Source organism: Schistocerca piceifrons, chromosome 4 (genome assembly GCF_021461385.2).
Source record: "Schistocerca piceifrons isolate TAMUIC-IGC-003096 chromosome 4, iqSchPice1.1, whole genome shotgun sequence".
Classification (NCBI taxonomy): Eukaryota; Metazoa; Arthropoda; class Insecta; order Orthoptera; family Acrididae; genus Schistocerca; species Schistocerca piceifrons.
Window position 1 is genome coordinate 618,590,316 of NC_060141.1, and position 27,327 is coordinate 618,617,642.

The 27,327-nt window shown below is 41.6% G+C and overlaps 1 protein-coding gene across 2 annotated transcripts in view; it reads left to right on the forward strand.

Annotated features, from left to right (window-relative positions):
* LOC124794989 (transcription factor 25) overlaps positions 1–27,327 on the forward strand; it is a 139,321-nt gene that overhangs the window by 108,852 nt on the left and 3,142 nt on the right. For both annotated transcript variants that reach the window (XM_047258735.1, XM_047258736.1), the window contains exons 8-9: positions 12,158–12,407; positions 18,674–18,861. In XM_047258735.1, coding sequence (XP_047114691.1) covers positions 12,158–12,407; positions 18,674–18,861 — 438 coding nt within the window. The remainder of the gene's footprint in view (positions 1–12,157; positions 12,408–18,673; positions 18,862–27,327) is intronic.

A 27,327-nucleotide genomic window follows, 5' to 3' on the forward strand; every position in this document is an offset into this window, starting at 1 on the left:
TCTTGCCACTGAACATCTTCTTGCCACTGAACATCTTCTTGCCACTGAACATCTTCTTGCCACTGAACATCTTCTTGCCACTGAACATCTTCTTGCCACTGAACATCTTCTTGCCACTGAACATCTTCTTGCCACTGAACATCTTCTTGCCACTGAACATCTTCTTGCCACTGAACATCTTCTTGCCACTGAACATCTTCTTGCCACTGAACATCTTCTTGCCACTGAACATCTTCTTGCCACTGAACATCTTCTTGCCACTGAACATCTTCTTGCCACTGAACATCTTCTTGCCACTGAACATCTTCTTGCCACTGAACATCTTCTTGCCACTGAACATCTTCTTGCCACTGAACATCTTCTTGCCACTGAACATCTTCTTGCCACTGAACATCTTCTTGCCACTGAACATCTTCTTGCCACTGAACATCTTCTTGCCACTGAACATCTTCTTGCCACTGAACATCTTCTTGCCACTGAACATCTTCTTGCCACTGAACATCTTCTTGCCACTGAACATCTTCTTGCCACTGAACATCTTCTTGCCACTGAACATCTTCTTGCCACTGAACATCTTTCTGTTGCTTATAACTTGCTTAATCTATGGCAGTTATTTCTCAGAGTGAAAAATGCTGAGCTGCAATGGTGTTTGGAGTCCATTTTAAACTTAAGCTGCCACTGTAATTGGCACAGTAAATCAGTTAAGAGGTTGGAGGAAGGGAAGGCCATACCACTTTCAATATGACCATGCCAAATGAACTTCTGTGATGTTCACTCATCTTTGGTCTGTAGACAGATTTATGTTGTTATGTAGTCATGAAAGAAATGTATTACTGTTTCTGATAGACACATCAATGCAATGCTAACTTCTGGATGGGACTTTTCACCTAGTGGAATTCTTGTTGGTGTTCCTAGTATCTCGACCTTTGTCCTGTACCAAAGTTTATCAGAAATGTTCATACTTTCGCTATTTATTAACCAGACTATAGTAGTCTCCGCTATTGCAAAATTCCCCAAATGCTGGAACGAATTCCAGAGTGTAGGAGGAGGAAGAGGAATCAGCTGTTTGTAGATCAGGAGAATGTGCCGCTTCCTTTGTGGGACATAGGTTATGGAAGTGGAGATAGCCGAAACTGCTTGGTGAGCCATTAATGCAACATCACTGTTCACAGTATTCTTTTATTTATATTAGTACAGAGACAAGATTACAGGAAGTGGGAGGATGTTGCCTCTGGATATTGTTGACGGCACCCAGGACACCGAGCTCCACGGTCTTCCAAATGCTAGCTTAGGAGCGAACCCAGCATGTGTTAGCAGTGATGTTCAGTGTTGTCAGTAAAACTGTCCCCAAAGTGTGTAAGGTGCAGCTCCTGGTGGTCTTACTAACTCGTGGTCACCGCATACCACTCCAGGATAGACAGTGTTCAAACCATATCATCCAGCACAGCCAAAGTCAAAAGCGTGTGCCTGCACTGGATGGTGATCAGAAATGACGGAGGCCCTCAGGAGCCATTACACAGCAACAGAGAGACCATGCCACCCTAGCCCATGCTTGAATATGTGCATCACTAGGGAGGTAGCCATTATCAGGAAGAAGACACTTAAGGGACCCCTAATGGTGCAAAGGCACCAAGTCGTCTACACATGGTTTTAAGCACAGGCCTTTGCCTGTTGCTACTGGAGATGAATTTCTTGGTAGGTGATTGGATACGTCATCTGGCACTGCAGTGTCCTCCACCTCTAACTCTGCAGCTGAGGAAGGTGAACTCGATATAGTCATATACAGAGAACATCTGAGAGTGAGGGTCTGATTTTTAGGTGATATTTTATGAGTGTTTGCTGGCTGGTACTTCTCAAACAGCAGCATCCCACCCAAGAGAGAGACAACATGCTGTAACAGCTTAGTGTCATCATTCAGTGGTGGTGACTTCATTTGTTCAGCGTTTCTTGTTTAATCAATCCCTGCATGAGCCTAGTCGGAACTGTAGTATTGGCCAGCATCACCCTTCAGAGCTGCTGACTAGCATATTCTGCTTTGTCAGCTTCCTGGTGAATAAGCATTCTTTATTTGTGAATATACCTTGCAAATGCTGCCTGAGCTGCAAACTGACACTTGCTGCCCTCTGTATGACATCATTTTCAGAGCATAACAAGAGAAGCTCATTGTACTAAACTGAATCATGGTGTAACACTCCTTCCTGCTTGAAACACCTGGTCTCCCATGTGGGACCTGTGTACATTTCTGGACACAACTATCTTAACACGTTTTGCAGATTGGTGTAAAAATGCAAAGTTTTCCTCATCTTTCTATTCTAATCCATAGCTTAAACCACATGATTAATTGGCTGTTCCTTACTATTAAATGTTTTCGGCAACTGTTGCTCTGGGAGCTTGAGAGCTGGGGAAGTTGTCTGCTTGTAGTAGACATAGTAGACATAGATTACATATAGTCAGGCCAAAACTGCAGTGGTACCAGAAACACACACACTCTTATTCATAATCATGTCTCGTTGCTTAAAGTGGTGTTGCTGAATGTGCTGAAACATGTGCACAGTGGTAAAATGACCTTCCCATGGGGCTATCAGTTCACCCTACAAATGGACGAGATGTAGTCTTAGGGTATTATTTAAGGTGGTAAAGTACTGAATGGCACCATGTGTAAAGGTTTTCCAGCTATTACAGTTAGGGCTGTACCGTATTCATAAGTCATCTCAGTGACAGTAGTTGGGAGCTATATTGCAGGTTGGACTATTAATTAATATCCCACTTGCTTTGGAATTCTACCTTTGTCGTTCCCTTGGGACGACCTTTTTAGTAACAATTCAGTGACTATCTCTGGAGCAAATACAGAGTAAATCCATTGCATTTTGACACTTTGGAAGTTTGGTTGCTGCATCAGAACATCTCTTCGAAATCCTGATCCATTTTCGCTACTTAAAAAATCTGTATCTCATGTGCTTCCATGTCAGTCTGGACCATATTGGTTGTGCATAAGATAATTCTTTCTCTTTGGCACAATCTGAACTCGTCCATTGACATCAACACACAGCTTCCTCTCTCCCCTTGGAGATTAACAATACATCCTGCATCTTTACTTACCTTCTGTCCCCTTTTAGTCTCTTCTTACCTTTTGCCATCTTCATAGATAATGGCACTGACAATTCAAGTAGTGTGTCCAGGGTAGCCTTAAACTGTTTAACTCATCCTATGCAGACAATGGAAGTTGAAATTAGTAATTGCAACTTCATATTCACAGGCATTGTCAGCTCTCTGATTCGTATGGCCCTGGTATTTCTTCATTTTGCTCCTAGGTGTATGGGAAGTCGCTAGCGTGACCTATTGGCCAATCCTACACTCAGATAACTTAACATTATGTTTCCTGATTCTTTCCTACCACTCAAGAACTCACTGCCTTACTCTTCCCAGACAGCCTTTAATGTTTTTTTGCTAAATTTTTTATGGATTCTCCATTTTTCTCAAGGTTAGGTTTAATGACTTTCAATGATGATGGATCTACTGTATAACATCTCATATGGTGAGAGCCCAACACTATCGTGCAGTTTCGAATAGTATGTGGCTACAACAAACGGTAGATAAATGCCCTAGTCGATGAGATGACTATTCAGATAATTTAACATTTTACCAATAGTATGGTGAACATGCTCAATCCTCAAGTTTACCCTAGGGTGGTAGGGCCTACTTCTTAACTTCGATTCTGCCATAGGTGACATAATTGCATTATCAATTTGGATACAAAGTTGGTGTCCTGATTCGTAATTACCGTCAGGTAAACCAAATTTCGATAACTAGTTGTTTACTGTTGCTTTTGTTACTGTACTCCCTTGTTGATTTGGGATGGTAACCACTGCAGTGTAATCAGAAAATTAGTCTGTGATGGTTAACAAGCAGCGGTCACTCTTCAGTGTCCTGCTAAATTGACCCAAAATGTCCATCCCCACCATTTCAAATGGTGTAGACACCTCTGGTAATCTTTGAAGTAGTATTCGTTGAGGTCTGAAATCGGCTTGTTGTACACATGGCATGCAGTTCTTCACATACTGGTCAAGGTCCCATCTTCGCATTCTCCACCAAAACAGTTTAGCCATTATGTGCCCTGTTGTCCTTTCCCCTCTGTGTCTTGCAACACATGATTACGAGACTCTTTTAATGCTTCTTCCTTCAGTTCCGCAGATACCATGATGGTGGCCCAAACTTTGTCATCCTACCTATAGTCAGATTAAAATTACTTGATAGTTGACACTTGATGCATTGGAGCTGGTTTCCTCCAATCAAAAGCACTCAACACTACACTCACACTCGTTGTTGCCAAATTGCCAAAAAATTAATGAATTCAGTTCCATTCCCTTGTCCAGCATTTTTTTTTTTTTTTTTTTTTTTTTTTTTTTTTTTTTTTTTTTTTTTTTTTTTTTTTTTTTGTGGGTTTGCATCCTAAATCCTGGGTGTGGCTCTTTTATTTTGTATTTTATCTCACATGATAAAAAAACACACACACACACACACACACACACACACACACACACACACAGAGAGAGAGAGAGAGAGAGAGAGAGAGAGAGAGAGAGAGAACACTAACCAAACACTACTGGATCCTTCCACACAAGACACGATTCAGCATCACATATACAGTTATTACAACCACAGAGATTAACTTACATTAGAGAACTTCACATGACATTGCATAAAGCAGAGTTTTAGAAGGCTGCAATTCATTGTTTTGATAGGTTCACCAGTCTTAAATGTAACAGCAATACTTTGATTATTATTTTTATTAAATTAATTAGTTTTCCTTTTATTGACTTTATTTGCTCTCATTTTTCTTCCTATCATTCTGTTTTCATTTGGAGTCTGCATGTGTCACCTATAATCTGCAACCAATGGCCATTGTGGCAGCTTGTGGGGCCACTTTGAGGATAGTTTCAGGTAACCATTGACAGCAAGAAGCTACGGGGGCTAAGTAGGCCATACACTGGCATGATTTAAACCCCCACCCCCCCAGCACTCCATCCAATAATCATTGTAATATGGCCAGTGCATCCTTAAGTCCAAAAGGCATCCACCAATATTGGTAATGCCCACCCGGGACGATAAATGGTGTCTTCAGCCAGTTCACTGTCTAACTTGTGGAAACCACTTTTCAGTTCCATTGCTGAAACACCCAAGCTGTCCAATTTTTCCATAATATTCAATATTGAATATGCATATTTCACAATTATAGCATTTAAGAAACTATAGTTGGAACAGAATCTGTATTTCCTCATCCTGCTCTACTAGTTTTTTGGCCACAATGATAACGGGTGCTCCCCACAAGCTACCACTCCCTTCAATAATGCCATTCTTCAGCTGTCGATTGACGAGTCCTCCATTGTTGGTTGCATGTGTTGAGGCATTCTCTATGGGTTGTTATAGACAGGAGGATTAACCGCCAGGAGGATCCTGTGTTGCGTGGTAATGGTCCACTAATCTTGAACAAAACTGTGAACTGTGTCAATAGGATTTCTATTGCTACCTTATCTTTCCCTTTCAAATGTTTTACTTTTTCACATAATGCAGCTGCATTTGTGGTTTGCTTATGGCAAAGGTCCACAACTTGATCTGTCCAAATCGTCATCCCCCAGGATGTCCAAAGTGGTAATAATCATTTCATCAGTGCCAATATTATCCACACTAACTGGGACCATTTGTTCTCCATTCACTTCCTACATATGTGGTGTGCTTCTAGATATAAAAGTATGTGATATTGCCAATTTGTCATTGGGTTCCAATGGCTATATAGCAAAGAAAATATCACTGAGTAGGGCAGTTCCTCCCCTTACCCAGAGTAGTTCTCCTGCACCATTTGGCACTTGTTATGTGAGCTGAGCTTTTATGATTGTGTATGCATTTTAGTTGGTCTCACTTTCCTACTAGGTGAACTTTGTAACAGTGTATCATTTACAGAGGTCTCTCCTAGTTAGGACAATGTTCCGCTTAATTTGATAGTATGCTGCAAAAGATGCATTTTTGCATGACGCTTATTTAAGCACTCTGATGTACCTTCACTTGATATGCACACAATTTCAGAGATTGCACGTCTGTACAGTTCACAGTGCTGCTTATAAAAGCCAGCTGGGTTGTTCCCCTGGTGCACTCTAGTGAGCCACCAAAGAAACAGCATTATGTAAGCGATCGCAAACAAGTGCTTGGGCCAATTCTGTAATCAAGATTACTGTTGTCCATTCAGTGTGTACAGTGCTAAGTGCAACCTGTACTTTAATGCACCTTAAACTGCCCATTCAGTGTGTACAGTGCTAAGTGCAACCTGTACTTTATTGCACCTTAAACTGGCTCTGTAAAGTACTATGTTCATAAATCATGTTTGTTCTTGCTATAACATGATCCCAGCCCTTATTGCACAGTACCCCTCGCCAATATATAGCAACAAATCCGTGTGCTCTTGACAGTTCCTTGCTCCAATACAAAAACTGTGCAACATTGACCCCCAGTGATGCCACTTCATTGTCACCTATTCCATGTAATCTATAACACGGTGAGGAATTCAGTCTCTTCCTACCAAAGGGTTCAAGACTCACTAATGACTCATTAGCCGTGTGTCCACTAAAATTCCTGTTCATACTGTTCACCATGCCGACTAAGCTGTATTCTCAATGTGCAAATATCTTCGTAGCATTGAATTTAATTGGGAATGTCATTTGGCAGTTGTGGAAAACATGTTGATGTTTAACGACCTTCTACTGCCCTACTTGTTATTCATACAATGCCGTGCGTGGTGTCCTACCACTTCACGCTCCAGAGGCATTGCCTCCAAATACGGGCCTCACATCCACACGTGCAATATTTTACCTCCAAGGAAAAAAACACTTCCCTTATCCTATACTTATGTTGCTATATGCACCTCCTCTGGCTGCCTAACAACCTTAATGGCAGCAGCCTAATCCTTCGGATTCTCCATCCACACTCTACTCGACATATTGGATGGAGGTACCCTCAAAAAACACACTTAACATATTCTGTACACTGCCTCTTGGAGGATAATTTTTTCTACCTCCTCATACTGTGTCAACTCACAACTTTTTGCACTTATCTTCCTCATCCTATCCAAGAATGCTTACACCAATTCATTGTACTTCTGGGATATTCCATTAAGCTGTCCACTAAAGACTCTGGTACTGTTCTATTTACAGTAGTGCTGAGTGCTGCCAGTTATGAGTTGCTGAAATGCGTGTGTCTTTTCAACCCTTCATGGTACATTAAGTATATCTTTGCCTCACCCATAAATTATAATAATTTGGCTGTGTCTGAACATATTTCATCCAACCACTCCCGCAGCCTTGCATTAGTTTCCAAGTTATCAATAAATGCTGACTCATCCTCAGTTGCTTTACTCAAAGAAAGGGTAACTAGACTAGCTGCAGCCAAATTTAATGAAGGAGTAAGTATGCTAAATGAAAATTTTGTTTCTACTGCTCCAGCTAGTTCACCCTGTCGACCTACTTTGCTGTCTGTCTGGGTATCCATTTTGCTTTTGCAAAGCAGTGTTACTTTCCTTCAATTCAGCTACTTGTTTCACCAAAATTCAATCACTTCCTCAGTCGTTATTGCTCATGTTTGTTATCTTGGTATTTGTGCAACCTCTATCAATCAGGAATACAATACATCTAAAGAACACAAAAAAATGAAAGATAACTATTACAGATTCCATATAGTCATGTGCCTCATGCCAATAATGTTGGCAAATACTACATGTTACTGACACTAACTGCATGCAACAAAATATGTGATGTGCCAGGTTACATTGCTGTCATATGACTGGCCATAAATAGTGCTCCCTATAATTTTGCTTAAACTGGGACATCCGCAGGTCCTTCAGGTTTCACAAATCACACCTGCAGGTTTCTAAGCACATAAAGTCTCCAGATCATTGCTGTGTCCAAAAACAGAAGAAGCCACAAAAATAGAAAGTTAATTCACCTCACTAATACTGTCGAAGTTCCAACCAGTAGGTGGTGGTGACATTGTTGTTGGAGCATCCTCACAACATTTGGCAGACACTGATGCTGCAGATATCTGGATTTGGGATGTGAAACAGCGGCAACAGAGAAATTAATGAAGAGAAGTGAATTGGTCAAGAGAAGGAGCCACTCCCTCACTGAGACATGGGTTGCAGAGTTGGTGTTTCGCAGCCACTGCAGTGGCAGGTTATCTCATATAGCTGATAGAGGATCCCTTTGTGGGGTAAAAGACTGTATGGGCAAAAATATAAGAAAGCGGAAAGACAAATCACTTTGATGGTTGTATGTTCACTGGTGGCTGTAAAAACTTTTGGCGTACCTGCATTCATTGCATTTGTTTCCAAGTATTGGATGAGGTGAACTTTGTATTCAGCTAGGTACCATTCCAGTGTTTAGAATTGTTATTAGAGGTGTTTGGAATTGTTATTAGAGAATTATGAGCAGTTCCAATCAATGATGGCCCTGAGCCAATGAGTTTGAAGCACATACTTCACTCAAACAGTCCGCTGTGGCTAAATTTTGTCATGCACAGTCACTTCCTATCGCAATGTGTGATATAGTGAGATTACAGGAATTGGGGTCATTATGCCCATCTCTGTCAGTCATTGGGTCTCTCTCTCTCTCTCTCTCTCTCTCTCTCTCTCTCTCTCTCTCTCTCTCTCTCTCTCTCCCCCTCCCTCCCTCTCCCTCTCCCTCTCCCTCTCCCTCTCTCCCCCCCCCCCCTCCTCATGCTCATCTGAAGAAAGCAAATGGGTCCATCAGAATTTGCAGCCACTTTAAGGCCACACTTAACAAGCAAAGTTAGATTGACATCTATCTTACCCCTTGGGCACAGGAACTTTTAGCAAAGTCATCAGGGTGGCAGTGTTTTTCAAAGATTGATTTGAAGGATGCATACTTGCAGTTATATCTAGCTACAGACATGCAGAAAATCTTAGTACTAAATATACCTTTTGGAATGTATCAGTACAGGAAGTTGCCTTTTGAGGTCATCTCAGCACCAGGAATTTCCTGAATGTACACAGAGCAGCGAACTCACAATATTCGGAAGTGCATAAATTATTTGAATGTCATGTGGTTGACTGATGGTACTAGGGAAGAGCACGTGCAAAGCTTACAAACACTATTTCAGTGGCTGCCAGGGAATGGACTCCATTGTAACCTACATAAGTGCAAGTATTTTTGCACCCTCTGTGCAGTATCTGGGGCACACGTCAATCGCTAAGAGGATTATGCCGACAGCAGAGAACTTTAATATATGCTAATAAGTTCGAGTTACTTGTAGATTACAAACACCACCTCATTTCTCTTTTTAGTTCATATTCTAACCTTCCAGACAGAAGGGCACAGTGTTTCTCAACGTTGGGCTTTGTTCTTGAGCAATTGCCATTACTAAATTTATTTGTGGCCTATTGCTCGGCATGCAAACACTAATGCATTATTGTGCCTGACATCGAGTTTGATCATCTGGAAGCAGTGTGTTTCACACTATATGAGATAATGCATCACACCTTGCAAGATTTTCCAATCACTGCTCATGAAATAGTGATTACTTAGAGGACCCCCCTCCTGCATAGAGTCGTGTCAGTGGTTCAGAGTGGTTGGCCATGGAGTTTCCCAAAAGGATCACATCCTGCATTGCTCAATTATTTGGCTATGAAACATAGGTTTAATATTGTTCAGGGAGCACTGGTGTTATCTACAGAGGATGCTAAATGTTGTCATTGTCCCACGTACAATGTGTGACCATGTCTTTCAGTTGCCACATACTACCCGATGGAAGATGTCGAGGATGAAAGCTTTATCTTGGTGCCACATTTACAGACCAGAGTAGGCAATGCAGTGGAGCATGCAGTGTGTATGTGTCAGGCTTGAGCTCACAACCAAGCCTCCTGAGCAGAAAGTCTGTACCCATGGCTCAAGCCTGAGCACTCTTGGGAGAAGGTGCATATCAACTTTGCCCCCTCTTTTCAGGGTGTTGTGTGGTTGATGGTGGTGAATGTCTCTTCTCTGACTGCACGCACTACGTTTTGAGTGCTTGTTTCACTTTTTACAGTAGAGGGACTCCCCATCCCCAATGCCTTAGTATCTGACAACCTCAGTTTGTTTTGATGAAAGTTGGAGTGTTCTGCAAATGCAATGGCACCTAGCACCTGACCACCACCCCTTTCCACCCAGTTTTAAACTCCAAAATGGAGTGAATGGTCAAAACTTCAAAGTCACAAATGAGGAAGGTACTGGCATTGATGCTCACTGACGAGACTTTGACAGTGCTTCTTGCCACCTACCAGTCCACCCCAGTCAACGGACGAAGCGCTGCTGAGGTAGCGCATAGCACAGGCCACATGTGTTCCTGAATTTGTTGTGCCCCATCTCGTGAACCCCAAGCTTCTATTACACACCCAGCTACTAGGATGGAGCTGCCTTGTCTCCCAGACTTCACTAGATGCACCAAATGTTCCTCGTTGCAGCTGGGCGGGAGCATCTGATCCCTCACTGAAACCAGTTGCAAATGAGACATAACCCAGGAGGTATCCCCAGTCCTCAAGCTGGTGCAGCAGGCTTCCAGTCCTGCCTCTATTGGCGACCACATTTTAAGGCCATCCTTGCAGCCTGCCGGTACTCCTCAGTGCACACTCGGGACACAGTCATAGTGCTGTTACAACATGTTCACACGCCACAATTACCTGCAGCAGCAGCAGCAGCAGGAGCTGATGATGACTGAACTGGCAAAGAGCTGGCAACCCATGGAGTTTCTTCCAGCTTTGTAGTCACCGATAGTTTAAGTGCTTCAGCAGTAACTGCAGTCTCAAATGGACCAGGCAGCAACTGTGCAGGACACCGCAGGGATGGAAACTCAGGAAATTCAGAAGCTGTTGAAGCCACTGGCAGAACTACTCGCACAATGCTCCCCATTGCCCTAGTGGATAAAGCATAACCCTTTATGCCTGTTGGAGAAGTGGGGGGGGGGGGGGTGTAGGTAATTAAGTATCGGCAATCGGCCCAGATTTGGGCAGAGATGTCTAGATGAACACACTAGTGTTGTCCATTCATAGTTTTTTGATTTCACAGCCACACTATTGGTGACATGGACACTAAGTGAGTTGGTGAGTTGGCAAGATCCTGTGACAGCATAGACAAAAAGGAAAGTGAGCATGCATTCCTTGAAAAATTGTGTTTATGTATCTGAAACTTTCAGGTCACCAGTGTTACTATTTGTACGCAATGACATGCTTGTTTCTGGTTATTCCTCTTGGTTTGCTGTGTGCGTTTCGTTCATGCACTGTTGATGATTCCTCTCAGTTTTGTCCTTTTGGATTTGTATTTAGATTGCCATTATCCACTTGTTTATTTCTGGGCACTTACCATTTCCTCTGAAACTGTCTAATGGCACTACTCTCCAGTGGTGTGTTATAAAATAGTGTTGCAAATTTTTTCAGTGATCTGAACAGTATCAAATGATATTGTTACTAAGGCTGACATCCTCACATAAGTTCTCGTTAGTGCCCTTCTGGTGAGACTCTGTGTGTATGTTGGCACACTGACAAACTACTAAATATGTTTCAGGCCAAAGTTAAGATCAGAGGCACTGCTTGCCGTGTTGCTGCTTTTAGGTTGGCAATGATTCACTACTGTGTGCTAAACGGGGGATAGTTTATGTAACTGATGAGGCTACAGCAGTGAATTTGAAAGGTTTTGGTATGATTCAGTCATTGTTCCTCTGTTTCTAACATTTTATTTTGTGTTATAGTGATAAGGATGGTGCTACATTGGAACATGACGGCTTAGTTTAAACTCAAGACACCACTTTGACCGTGTGATCTCTGCTATAACTGTTACACCCTCCCTTGTTTCCTCCTGCCCCCTTTCCAAATACATCATACATATTGAGATTGTATTAAAGTAAGGATAAGCGAGATTAGCTGCATTCCATGAATATGAAAGACATAGTCTGCATTCTCTTTTCTCCTAATTTGCATGCAGCTTTTTGTATACACACTTGCAGAACTGTCACACCTCATTGTGAGTGCTGTCATGTAGCCATGAAAAACACATGTAATAGTCCATTGTATAGTTAATAAACTTTGAGAGTAAATATTACATGAACTTATTATTGAATTTTACAGTCAAACTCAGCCACTGCAACAATTGGTTCAGTTGTATGTCTCAAGAACATATCATGAATGGAAAGATCTTAAAGTGATTGCGTGGCTAGAGAAGAATGTAAATATTGTGCTGGACCGTGTTGACAGTAAAGATGCATTTGTTCTGGACAGTGGTGAGAACAGAAAAAAGAGATATATGAAAACACCAAGGAATGTGCTTCGTCACATTGTGCTGTCAGATCTCAAAGATGTTTCAGGAGCACTGCCATCTGTAAGTAATTTTGGAAATAATATAATGTCTATAGTTTTTAACTACAAAGTCTGTGTTTGTGTCCGGAGGGGGTGGGGGGTGGGGGGAGGAGTGGCAATTGCTTGGGTGTGTCAAGCACTTTCCCTGTTTAGTGAGTTGTGAGCTATCTTCATGCTCACATATTAAGTCCGGGACCCCACAGTGATTGTTTTCAATTATAGTGATGCTTTTAAGATTGTTTGACAGTTCAAGTGACTGACAATCACAGAGTGAATGTTGGAAGCATATGCATGAAGTTTTATTACCTAGTTGCATGACATTTTAAAGATTTTTGAACATGATATATTTTGTGATATTAATTTTTATGAATAACAAGTTTGTTTGCTTGGACATCCTCCTCAGCAAGCACAGAAATTTTTGTTTTGTAAATAAAAACAGCATTTTTCTTGCTGCAAGAGAAAGGTACTTTTTATTTACAGGCTCCATAATTTTTATAAGTTGTAGCAGTTTCAATTTCAGTGACTGGAAGGCATCTCTGTTCTCAGATTTTTTCTTTTTACAAAGCAGGGCCATTAGGATGCAAGTCACATACTTACACATTGAGGTCAAGAGAATATTTATTTGTATTTCAGGAAAGTATTTGATTAACTAAGGTATTGATTACATTATTTTAAAATGTAATGTTGTTCAGTGAGTGTGCCACTTAACTATTGCAATGAACTTACTTCAGTGTTATTCTGCCTTACAGATGATTTGTCAAGCTCACAGGTTGCCTTTATTATCTGCAATATTGTGCTTTCTCTCTTCAGTTACCTTTGACCTGAAGCTTATGTGTGTTCCTTATAACTTCATCCACCCATTACTTGCCAAGTGAAAATGTTCCCTTGGGCCTCCACACTCTCACAACTTTGGCCCTAAAATGTTAAAAGTATGAGGATCACCTGTTGCCCATTGAAGTCGTCGTGCCTTTATTTAGTGGACAGTGTTATGTTGTGCATCATTTCTGACAGTTCTCGATTCTTCTTTCATTTGTAGCCTCAGTATTTCGTGCTGGACTGAAGAGCTTTTTCAAAATAGTTCTGCTAAAAATAGTGAGGTCAAAATGTGTTTCTTACTGCACTAATTTTTGAATGCATTAATAATTATTGTTTTATATCCAGCCTTAAGTTGTGGTTGTCGAACCAAGTGGCCAGGTATCTATAGTTCTGTACATTAGAAAATCTCAAATCCCTCTATTTTCTTAACTCTGTTTGCTGCTATTCTGAGAAAAGCTGTAGATAATGTCAGTTCTGCCATACAAACAAAGGTTATAGATATTGAAACTTCCTGGGAGATTAAAACTGTGTGCCAGACCGAGACTCGAACTCGGGACCTTTGTCTTACACGGACAAGTGCTCTACCAACTGAGCTACCCAAACACGACTCACGCCCCGTCCTCACAGCCTTACCTCATCTGCCAGTACCTCATCTCCTACATTCCAAACTTAACAGGAGCTCTCCTGCGAACCTTGCAGAAGTACTGGCAGAAGTAAGGCTGTGAGGACGGGGCGTGAGTCGTGCTTGGGTAGCTCAGTTGGTAGAGCACTTGCCCACGAAAGGCAAAGGTCCCGAGTTTGAGTCTCGGTACAGCACACAGTTTTAATCTGCCAGGAAGTTTCATATCAGCACACACTCCGCTGCAGAGTGAAAATCTCATTCTGGGTTGTAGATATTGACCACAACTGTGTGTATGTGCAAGAGTGCCTGTGCTACTACATCTGCAGGTATTACTAAAGCATTCCCTACATAGGTCGCTACCGAGCTGCAGGGACAATCTTCAGCCACAAAGCTAGATGCACAAAGCATTTCAACCTTATACAAACAGCCTACATTCTAGCAACAGAGAGCAAACTCCACACCCAAAACAGTTGAAATCCAAAGAAACCTAACATGAAATCATCAGATAGGAGAAGGTAATTATTAACTGACAATACATCTAACTGACCATATATGCTGATAAATCAGGTCGTCATCCTACTTCTCCACTTGCTGTCCAACGTGTCACCCTCCACCCCTTATAAATTGCTTCTATACTCCAACAGAATGTGAAGTGTTGAAGAACACATGTGGAAGAAGCAAAGTTTTCTACACAAGAGACATCTTCATGCCTATACATAAAAGACACGCATGTCAAACCTTCATATAAACCTGTGTTTAAAGGTTATAGCATTTGCATGAAGGATGGGCCATTGGCAGAGTGGTAATATTTATCTATGGTGTATACCATTGTGTACCTGTTACTTTCACCATATAACTTCAAGCAGTAGCATTAAAAATAACTGCGTGTGTCCTGTCACCTATCACATGAACACCCAACCATTTAGCCTCTTCAGGATCCCGTAAGTGAACTCCGAATACCTTTCCTCCTTAGAGATTTCAATATACATCACATGCAGTGAGGCTCTACATACTTTTCTCAAGGGTAAAATAGTGGTGAGGTTTCTCTTGTCGAATGATATCACCTCTCCGCTACCAGGAAAATGACATAGTTCAGCTTTGCAAACAGATCCTTCACAGCCATTGACCTGGCACTTTGCTTTTGCATGCTAGCTGATATTGTCCTTTGAGCTGTGGAGGAGGACTTGCATTCTCGTTGCCATATTCAAATTTTTATCCACCTGCCACTAACCACCTAAATGAATGTTAGACAAAGCAATCTGGACACTTTACAGCGTCCTTCTAACATCTAGGACATGGTAGAGCATGTAACTGTCATGTACAGGGCTACCGATCTCTCTATCCAAAAGTTATCTTTTAACCCTTTCAGACATGATTTTTTTTCTAGAGGAAGGAGAATTTTTATTTATGTGGTAATGTTCTTAGGTGATTTTTTAATGATTCTAGTTGCAAGGTTTATACAAAAATATGTACCTGTTTTCAAAACATACTTTGTACACTTGGCTTCATTTTACAGACTAAAATAACTAATGAGAAAATGCTCTCTATGTAATAAATAGTAAAATGATCATTCAATAATTACCATGCAAAATAACATTATTCAATTGTACACTGGATGATAGTGAACCAACATCACTCATACATTCTGGTGGTCATGAGCCTCTGCACACTGCTACATTGACTTAGTGATATTTTCATCAGAATGCCCAACAGTTGGCAGCACTTCACATGATGAAAAGTTTGAACATTCATAAATGTGCTGCTCAGGTTTCCTTTGGGAAAAATACTTCTGTTGCGGCTAAGACACAGTAAAAGTTAATTTACACGTTTGTAGCCAAAGGTTCTGAAAGGTTTAAACCATCTAGATAGGTGGGCAGAACTAAATATTGACCATAGTGTGTTTGCTGACACTCTTGTTGCATTTTGTATTGCTGGAGTAAAAGCTCAGTGCATTATCAGAGAGAGAGGGAGATGATAAAAAACCTCATGGTAAGAATTTTACAATTTTTTAAATGTTTCACATCAGCAAAGGCATGGGGTGTCAACAAGAAAGATCAATGAGAAAACTAATGAAGGCACTGCATTGGCCATATAGAGCAATGCTGCTCTAAGCATTGCCCCAGAAGCTGTAGCCCAGGCAGTGGTAAAATACTTTCAACATACTACATTTTATGGCAGTCAAGGTCCTACATTCCAATACGGATGAGAATTATCAGTTAATGTTTTCACATTTTCCTTATCAGCATTCCTGTGTTTCATTCGCACTTATACTTCTGGTCCCATATTCAAGTACACATATCTTCTAATATGACAATTGTGCTCCCTGTGACATCAAAATTCTCAGATTTGAAAATCGCGTATGTTATAATATTAACATCGATACACTGATAGTTTCTGACTTGCCTTGTCCTTCAGTGTACCCTCACTTTTTGAACCTGCATTACATCCTTGTCCTTAGGTAGCCCGCCCCACCTGCATGATGAAGCAATTCTAGTTTTGACATTTATTGTTTCTTCCATAATTGGATCATCTTTATGTCTTGGATTTAGGTTGTCAATGTATTCTAGAAGCCAGTTTTCTATCTGCTTGGGAGTAGTGTAGAATTTAATATATAAAGTAACATAAGAGAATCAAAACAAAGCAATGGAAAAATTTAGAAAATGATATACGAAGATACACAGCATTATATCTACATCTTACACCCAGTTTTCAAAGTACTAATGTATTCTAAGTATGCATTTAGCTTCTAGATACATCTTATTCAATTCCTTTAAATTTTTGTGTGGTATTACTCCAATTGGCAGGGACGGATGCCCGGAGAAGGTTCGTAGGAGTAGGGAGGACCTAGAGAAGGGTGGGGGGGCACAGGGCATGGACCCGGGGCTCAGAGAAGGGCAGGCCTAATTCATGCCATTCACCGCACGCCCTCCCCTCGCACCCGTCTCCACCCCCGGTCCCGGTCCCCTCGCACCCGTCTCCACCCCCGGTCCCGGTCCCCTCGCACCCGTCTCCACCCCCGGTCCCGGTCCCCTCGCACCCGTCTCCACCCCCGGTCCCGGTCCCCTCGCACCCGTCTCCACCCCCGGTCCCGGTCCCCTCGCACCCGTCTCCACCCCCGGTCCCGGTCCCCTCGCACCCGTCTCCGCCCCCGGTCCCGGTCCCCTCGCACCCGTCTCCGCCCCCGGTCCCGGTCCCCTCGCACCCGTCTCCGCCCCCGGTCCCGGTCCCCTCGCACCCGTCTCCGCCCCCCGGTCCCGGTCCCGGTCCCCTCGCACCCGTCTCCGCCCCCCGGTCCCGGTCCCCTCGCACCCGTCTCCGCCCCCGGTCCCGGTCCCGGTCCCCTCGCACCCGTCTCCGCCCCCGGTCCCGGTCCCGGTCCCCTCGCACCCGTCTCCGCCCCCGGTCCCGGTCCCCTCGCACCCGTCTCCGCCCCCGGTCCCGGTCCCCTCGCACCCGTCTCCGCCCCCGGTCCCGGTCCCCTCGCACCCGCCTCCGCCCCCGGTCCCGGTCCCCTCGCACCCGCCTCCGCCCCCGGTCCCGGTCCCCTCGCACCCGCCTCCAGCCCCCGGTCCCCCTCACATCTTTCTCCATCCCCACGTCAATCCCCCAGCACTCTTAGGCAGCCTTCTACAGTATCCTACACTAGGGCTTCCCAACCTGTGGTCCGCGGACCCCTTAGGGATCCGCCGGCTCTTTCTAGGGGGTCCGCGGCCACCTTTCACCTTTCCTTTCCTTTCCTTTCCTTTCCTTTCCTTTCCTTTCCTTTCCTTTCCTTTCCTTTCCTTTCCTTTCCTTTCCTTTCCTTTCCTTTCCTTTCCTCCTCCCATCCCCTTTCCTTTCACCCCCCCTACTCCCTCCCCTCAGCCTCCCCTTTCCCCCTCCCCTTCCCACCCCTTTCCTTTCCCCCTCCCCTTTGCTTTCCCCCTCCCATTTGCTTTCCCCCTCCGCTTTGCTTTCCCCTCGCCCTTCCCACTCCCCTCGCCCTTCCCACTCCCCTCGCCCTTCCCACTCCCCTCGCCCTTCCACTCCCCTCGCCCTTCCCACTCCCCTTGCCCTTCCCACTCCCCTCGCCCTTCCCACTCCCCTCGCCCTTCCCCCTCCCACCGGCCCCTTCTCCCTCCCCTCGCCCTTCCCTTCTCCCACCCCTCGCCCTTCCCTTCTCCCTCCCCTCGCCCTTCCCTTCTCCCTCCCCTCGCCCTTCCCTTCTCCCTCCCCTCGCCCTTCCCTTCTCCCTCCCCTCGCCCTTCCCTTCTCCCTCCCCTCGCCCTTCCCTTCTCCCTCCCCCTCCCTTTCTCCCTCCCCTCCCCCTCCCCTTCTATCTCCCCTCCCCCTTCCCTTCTCTCTCCCCTCCCCCTTCCCTTCTCTCTCCCCTCCCCTTCCCCTTCTATCTCCCCTCCCCCTTCCCTTCTATCTCCCCTCCCCCTTCCCTTCTCTCTCCCCTCCCCCTTCCCTTCTCTCTCCCCTCCCCCTTCCCTTCTCTCTCCCCTCCCCCTTCCCTTCTCTCTCCCCTCCCCCTTCCCTTCTCTCCCCCTCCCCCTTCCCCTCCCCCTTCCCTTCTCTCTCCCCTTCCCCTCCCCTCCCCACCCCTTCCCCCTGCCCTCCCCCCGCCCCAACCCCCTTCCACCCGCCCTCCCCCCCTTTGCCCTACCCTTGTTTGTGATTATCATTGACAGTAAAATAAAATCTGTAATTTTATTATCATGTACCTCATAATTAAGTTTTGATAAAATACATAAAGTAAATGTTGCAGCAGTAGAGATCGTATAACAATGCTAAACTGGTAATGTTAGCATATATAAGACTACCTCAGTTGTTTTTAATGGTACAATGTGTTAATTTCTGTTTTGTAGGATGTTCAAGGTCCAGTCCTGAGCTTTGATCCGTTTCCACCACTAGACTCCATTGATATCTACTCAAGGCCACAGCGTTTGAGATCTGCATATGAACGTTCAAACGCATTTTCAATGTTTTTTCGCTCTTTGATGCCAAACTTCAACTTAAACCAACCAGCTGCAGCAGCTGTTGTTGCAGAACGTGTGTGAGTGAACATTTGTCCAAATTTGCACCATTATATTTAGAAAACAGTAAGATAACAGAACATGATGCTGTTTTTTTCTGTTTGTAAAACACTGTATACATAGGTTAATATAAATACCTTTTTTTCACTTGGTACTTTCAAGAACAAGCTAGTTACTAGTATATGTTACAGTGCATTTATTAGGGTTGCCCAGAAAGAAATGCACAGAATTTTTTTTTTTCAACAATTCTTTAATGAACATAATGAGAATTAAACACACCAAAGAATGGTGTTTTATCTACATGCCCTATTTTTCTACATAATCTCCATCCCGTTCTATGGCCTTCCTCCAGTGCGAAATAAGGGCATGTATGCATTGTCCGTACCAATACTTGTCCTGGTGGTGGAGCCGGTGCTTCAATGTGTGAACTTCCTTTGCGGATTAGCAGATGGAGCACCAACTGCCAAGTTGTAATGCTGCTGTCCTCACAAACATCAGTTTGCTGCAACATGTCAGGTCTGACAGCCGTGGATGGTCTCCCCGACCACTGCAAATCGAGGAGCTCAACCAAACCGCCTTCTGATGACCTCACCTTCAGTGCCCAGCAACTAACTGTACCTCTGTCGACAGCAGATGCTCCATAGACTTTGCACAAGTGTTTGTGAATATTCCCCGCAGTTTGTTTCTCTGCAGTGAGAAATGCTATGACTGCATTTTGCCTGTAACATACATCATCTAGAAACGCCATTTTGAAACTGTCCTGCAGCTATGCTATCTGTCAGAAGTGACAGAAACTTGGTGCACTCGCTCAGAAGACTTCAAATAATATATATGTAACGTTTTGCATTCATAGCTGATGGTTGGTGGGGGGGAGGGGGGGGGGAGGGGAGAATGGTGTGCATTACATTCTGGGTAACCCTAATACTATAACAATTAAAGAAATTTTAAAGAGTGTTGTCCAGAGAATTAGAAGTCACACTTGAACCAATAATTTACTGTCATGATGTGATTATCTGTTTTAAATTTTAATTTTAAACCATTTTCTCCAGCTTTGTTCTTTCTGTAGTCCATGTACAGAAAGAGTATAATCACCTAAGTGGTAGAGTGAAAATAAAATATATTTAGCCTCATCAAGCCTGTAAAAAGTCCGTGCGTGTATGTACAAAACTGACTCTATTCATGTCCAGAATTTTATCACAGTGAGAGATGGTGCTGTTATCACCACTCTGCATTGAGGTTCAGGTTAGAAAGTTCCGTGTGCTGTTCGGATTTAGGTTTTTCATAATAGCCCTAAGTTAGGTTTTCCATGATTGCCTGAAACCTTGTCTTGCAAAATTTTGGATGGACCTGTAAACACCAGCATGATTGATTTTCTTTCCTCTTTTGCTGTGTACCAAATGCAATAGATTGGTTGCTAGACTTTTCTCAAAATATGGACTTGCAACTTTTAACAGTAAGTTGCTCCAGATGAGCAATGAAGTTGGTGAGCATCTCTATAACATCATTAATCAAGAAATGCACAGCTCTCATTTCATTTTTTCCATCATGTCTATTAATCCTTTAGTGGTGAAGATATCGTACTAACCAATAATGTCCAAGCATAATTCAAATGGGGATTTTGTAAACTCCTGCCTTGCTTCATTAATTAAATTTTCTTGGGATTCTTCATTGAAATGGAATGAGCATGTGACATTGCTGTCCGGGAGGCCCCATCTGGGGAAGTTCGGCCACCGAATGTGTGTCTTATTGCAGTCGATGCCACATTGGGCGACTTGCATGCCAGTGATGAGGATGAAATGACAATGAGGACAACAGAACACCCAGTGCACGAGCAGAGAAAAACTCCAACCCGGCCAGAATTGAACCTGGGCCTGCTGCTTGGGAGGCAAGCACATTACCATTCAGCTAAGAAGGCATACCCTTCATTGAATCCGTCTGGAATCAGCACTATCTAAAACTAGTGTTATGTTGTCATTCCTCCTTGAATCATTGGATGCTTACTCATAGCTATCGGAGTTAAAAATACCAAGATCAGCAGATGCCATATGTATTTCTGCCTCAATTTCAGAAATCGTAGATACTTAAACACAAGAAATGGTAAATGGGAAAATCTAAGGGAGGGTCAAGCAGTAAATGCTCAGATACTGGATGTAAGTTTAGTGGACATACTCTTGTTCTGCATTTACAGCAGGTTTAGTATCACATTTTGTCTATTTCTGGGGAGGGAGGGGGTGGCTGTGCACAGCTTGGTATCCCCATTGGCTGATGCTACATTGGCTTCCCACGGCTTATTACGTAAATGTTCCTGTGTGATATTACATATGTAGTACCTTGAAATTTACATATGCAGCCCAAGTCAGTGTCCTGATGAACAGTCTTAGTATGGAAGTTACGTGATTGTGTACATATGAATGTGGGCATTGTACACTCGACATCAGTTCATGTTGCTAATATTTATTTTTTGGTGACTGAATTTTGATACTAACATTGCCAGTTCAAGACCCTCCACTAAAGTTGTTGAAATACAAAACTTATTAATTACATTTAATTTAGATGTTATTTTTGCTTGCTATGCTAAGTTCCTCACACTCTTTCAGTCAGAGAATTGTAAGTAGCTTATATTAATTTGAATCTAGTAATGTCTCTGGTTTGATTTATATCTGAAATCTCTTGCTTTTGGAGTTTGTCATTTTCTCTCTGGGCGCTCTCAACGTAGTGGTGTTTGAAAAAAAATATTAATTATTATGTTGGCCTTGTTAGCATAAATAGCATGTAACACTTCTTTCAACACACTATTTTCCTACTAGAATGCTTGCAGAATAACATGGTCGGTAGGAGCAGTCAGCAGGGCTCGCTTGGGGAGAGTGGTAGTGGAGGGGGTAATAGGCAGGTGCTGTAGGGGAAATGCCAAGCAATGGAGGGAAAGTGCCATTCTAAAATAAAGCCTATATTTGTATTTTTTGTAAATATTAAGTGAAGGCCCTTCATGCCCACACTTGCGTGGTGACCATTCAAAAAGATCTTCTGTCACCTCTGGTTTGGTTAAAATCTAAAATAATTTCCACTGAAAATGTGACAAAAGCAGCTATTTATTTTCGCCTGACTTGTTAACCATTCCTAACTCTCAGAGAAGCATGACAAGTGGTGAATTTTGTTATCTCTTGTTGCCCTGTTAAAATTTGCTTCTTTTGCCAAAACATAGTAGAGTTCACGTGGAAGTCGCCACATTAACATGTTGTGCAGATGCAACTGCAAGAGAATTCTGAAAAAGTGGTGTATTATGTTTATTAAGATAGGAACTAAGGAAAAGTAATGTTGATAGCATATGAAAAAACTGTATTCAGTACAAAAATAAATGTGTAATGTCTTCACTTATTTTGTTCCAAAACCCATGTCATTTCTCATTTCACAAGCTGTCAGTGGCCCTTAAAAATTACAGTATTTCATTGAAAAAGTAGAGTTAGTGGAATAACATGGTATCTAATGAAGTTTTGCTTAATAACCACACAACAAAATGCTCTCCTCTTGGTGTGCTATCATTTGCTAAAACTCGTTTTGATACCTCAAACTGTTTATGAAATATGAGGAATGTTGTGGTTATTTCATTTTGGCTTTATCATTGGTGTGCACAGTCACAAATGAGTCTGCTACATGGAATCAATTTTCTTGACACTGGTAACAGAAAGAGACCTCCACCCAAGCCGAAGGAAACTGCCATATGTTAATTAAATTTCATATGCAGCAACGTATTATGTAATATGTACCAAATGCAAATCATAGTGACCCCTGTTTTTCATTGCAAACTTTGTCGAATTTCACACAGTGTATTATTCAAATACAAATATCACAGTAATTATGAACATTAACAAAATGAAGGGCACATCAGCATGAAGTTGACATATAAAGCTATAATTAATGCAAAAATGAAATTTTTTTTACCAGATAGTTTCTGTAAAATTGTTAGAGAAAGACTGCATGGCTTGCACCACAATTCTGTAATCACAGCACATTCCTGATCAGCCAAAAGTGGGCAATCTGTGTCGGCCTCCCTTCCGAACAAACAAATGAACTTGTCCAGCACTTTGGACGAAACTTGGCCACCATATACTGCACAGATTCTGTCGTTAAATATCTCATCAGAATAATTGCTCATGACATCTTATACCAAAAGACCCTGACAGCTGTAGTGTAATGTATTGCCACTCTCATGTATTAATATTGCAATGTTAAAAAGAAATTTCATGCTATTGTTCATAACCAAGAGCAGTATCTCAGTTGACAGCCATCAGCTGCAGAAGACAGTCAGATATAGCTCTACGTCCCTTAGTTTTCTCCTCCACTGATGTGACAGATTCTCTCTCGATGAAATGTATTTCTTGATTCTAGTATTCTAGTTGACCTAATAGTGTTTGTTTTTCAAGCAGCTGCATGCATAAATTTATAGTTGTATTGTAATTATTGTCTTTGTCATAGGTTTGTGCTGGGAAAAGTAATTGTTAGTGTGCAGATTTTATTATAATTTGTGTGATGATGTAGGTTAACTGTTTTGGATTAGCTGTATGTTTTTGTTGCCATAGCACTAAACAGAGAAGTTTATTTATTTACTTTCTCATTGCTATTGTGTCAACGAGAGTGTAATTTTTCATTTCCTCTATTCTTGATGTACTATTCAACTTAGTCCCATTAAATTAGTCTCCATCATTTAGATGTAGTCTATTTGTTCATCATATCATGTTTTCCATTACCCATACTTTTAATATTTCGAAAATGTGTAATTCGCTTATATGGTATTTTTCACCATATTAATAGCAAATCAGTGTATAATCTTTAATTGCTTTATCTTTCATGACTGTATAAAACATTTCATTTCATTCATCAATCTTTCAAAGTTCCAATAAAACATGAAAAATCTGTCAAACCAAAATATTTAGACATTGTAGTTTATTCACATTCCACTAATAAAATATTAAGTTTCACACTTTACTGTAAAATAATTTAAATATTTCATAGATGTTTTGCTGCTGTCTTCCATAAGTTGTCAGATGGACAACCTTTTGGTGCCTGATATAACATGAAGACTGAATATTACTTGAGAGAAATTTGTACAGCTTTACATGTAATCTCTTTTCATTATAAAGCACAATTACATTACTGATTATCGCAGGAAATGAAAACAACAGTGGTATCTTCTCGCGATCACTTGCCGTCGGTTAAATGTGTGGCTCTGAATGGTGCAGCGATGGTCTGCCCCAGTGAAGAATATGATCCAAATCACACTCATTTTATATGAAACATAAAAAAAAAACATTTTTTTTAAAATGATATCACAAATCATAATGGGTAGAAACTCCTTAATTATGTTTTAAAAAGAAAAATTATTATGTCACTCAGGTGGCAAAGAGAGCAGTGTGATCAAGAATTCTGTCACACTATAATATGGTGTCCAATTTTTAATTATTTGAAAGTAAAAGCAACCAAATCAATATTGTGTCCACAGCAAATTTGAAAGCATCAATAAAAATGTCAATTCTAGGAACATAAATGTGAAATTGCACTTTATTTAATTTGTGCGATTTTCATATGACACAGAAAAAATGTATATTCCTGGATGGAAAGGCAACCATTCACCTATAGGCTATAGCTGACTTGTGTGTTGTGCATAGAAATGTGAATCTGTGTACTTTTGCTAGAGGAAGATAAAGAGCTCAAAAGATATTGTAAATATGTTTTCTGTTGCGAGTTTTTATGTGCCACACATCAGTCACCTTAGTGGTTGCCTTTCCTTTCCTCTCCTTTATTTTATGTATCACATAGAAGTACATAAGCATCTGATTAAACCAAAATTAAAAAATAATCACAGATATTAACAGAGTACAGGGTTATTCATAAATACTTTCAGAGTTTCAGAAGATGAGTGTGCAAAAACTAAGCAGCATACATAAAAATGACACATATCTGTGGATAAAGCATCTCTTAAAAGTTTCAGTTCATAATACACACTGCGATGTAGTTGCAGAATTCGTGGAAAGTGTCACAGATCATTGTGTACAGTGGAGCAGTTCGAACGTTTTGTGTTCTTGAATTCACTAAATGTGAAGCAACTGTGATGATTAAACTACAGTTTTGTACCAGATAACAGTTAAAAGCTTCAACAGACAAAATAGCATATTCCATGAGACTGGCTGCTTACTTGGCATGAAAGAAAAAACAGGCTCTCCGGGACCGTCAGCAAAGGATGTTTGGGAATCATTTGTCAGGAGCTCAAAGAAATTTATGAAACAAGCAGTCGTAGAATTGTTGATAAAGTGGCCAGCTGTCTGATGCATTCTATCCATAGGTCTGTGTGTAATACCATTCTAGCTGCAGTTGTTGTGTGCGCTGACTACTCAGTATAATGAGCTGCGTTCTGAATTTTGCAGTGACTTGTAGTGGCTACTGAGGGAAGACAGTTTTGCATGAAGTTGGTTTTCAGTGACAAAGCCACATTTTAAAGTGCCTGGAAAAGTGTCTTCATAACGTGTGTTTGGGCACAGAACAACCCCATAAGATTGTGGAACACCTTCGTGATTCACCTGAAATGAATGTCTTTTGTGCCATGTCCTCTTCATATTTTGTAGACTATTTTTCTTTGTGAAGAAAACTGTGACTGGTCTTGTGTACCTCAGCATGTTGCAGCAATGCTTGTGCCGCAATTATAGCAAGGAGGTGGAGACTTAATTGTGCAACAATACAGTGCCTCACCACACTTTGGTTAAAATCTAAAAAAATTTCCACTGAAAATGTGACAAAAGCAGCTATTTATTTTCGCCTGACTTGTTAACCATTCCTAACTCTCAGAGAAGCATCACAAGTGGTGACATTTATGATTACCTCAAGGACATACTCTCTTATTGTTTAAGTGGATGTGCTTCCCGTCATGGCTCTTTCTCCTTCAGTGGCCACCAACTCCACTGCATGAGATATCTCCTAATGGTGCCATATCAAAGATAACGTGTTCCTGTTTCTACCACCACTTAATTTGAAGGTGATATAAGCAAGGATAATTAATGGGGTCACTGATATCGACCATGATCTCTTGGGATATTTACGGTAAGTGTCCAACTACCATAATGATGATTGCACATCACAAATGGTGCCCATATATGGAACAACTGTAATTTGACTTTAAAACTTTGAGAGAAGCTCTATCCACTCATATATATCTATTTTCTATATGTCTTGCAGTTGTCACACAACTGTCTTCTGAAACCCTGAGATACTTACGAATAGCCCTGTATATTCTGAAGTACTGAACACTAATAGAATCACTTACGTGCTTCTGGGAGTTGTAGAGGGAACTCAATAGATAAAGTTTTGATAAGGAACCCATGTCTGGAAATGTACCCTTTGGATATAAAGTAAGTCTGAAGATTGGTTCATTTTCAAATCTTCACAGTAATCAAACAAAATGAGAATCAAGCACTGCCATCAGTTCCTGTTGTAATTATGACATGTAGTATAACATACCACTTTGGCAAAGTGATATGTTGCACAGTAGCATCAAATGATGGTCACTAAACATGCAAGTAATTCTCATTAGTTGGTTTAGTGAGTTTGGACTCGTATGTTGTGTGGAGGTTACATATTGCCCATGCATGTAATCAAGTGCAGATGGATGCAACATTTCTGCAAGACAGCATGATACTTGCATTTCAATCACACTTTGCAGCACCCTCTAGTTTGGCATTGGAGAAACACAATGTTCCATGCAATAGCACGCACTGTGAGAGTGTACTATGTCATGAAGGCAATGGAAGAGGAGTTAGTCTACTCTGGCGCAACAGCAGTCTGTATTGCTTGATGTAATAGTCAAATTATTATTGAATACAGTTACTGGATCTTTCTACATTGTATGAGGTGGAATAATACATGCACATATTTGAAGAGTTGCTTCTGTTATTTAATAGTTTATTGGGGATCATCTTGTGAATGTGACAGGTCTTCTTTTCCATGCTTCCTTAGAGAAATTGGACAGGAATTCTGTAATACACAACACCATTTTGTGGTCTGGTTCCATCCTAACAAGTTTCAGTACTTTTTGTGCTGTGCTGTTTTCAGTGTTTTTGTTTCTGTAAAATTGTTGTTACACTTTAATCTTCTAAAGAAACTTTTGGTACAGAATATTTACATTTGTAAAACGAGTGGTTATTGTCAAATATTTTGCACAAGTTTGCAACAATACAGAACTGAGACATGTATCAGTGAGTTGAGGCATTCCATCTCATTCATTTACAATTTGTCTAAAAGTTTTAGTTTTACAGTAAATTTAAAAATAAGTGGATGTATACATTTTTTTACATTTCTCACTTGCAACTATTAGTTGTATATGCTGGTAACTTTAGATCTGCTATACAATTTGCAGCTTGTCATCTGCAAACAGCAAAATGTTCTTTATTCTCTGTTTATTATGCAGTTAGGAGTGAAAGTTACTTTATATAAGGTTATTT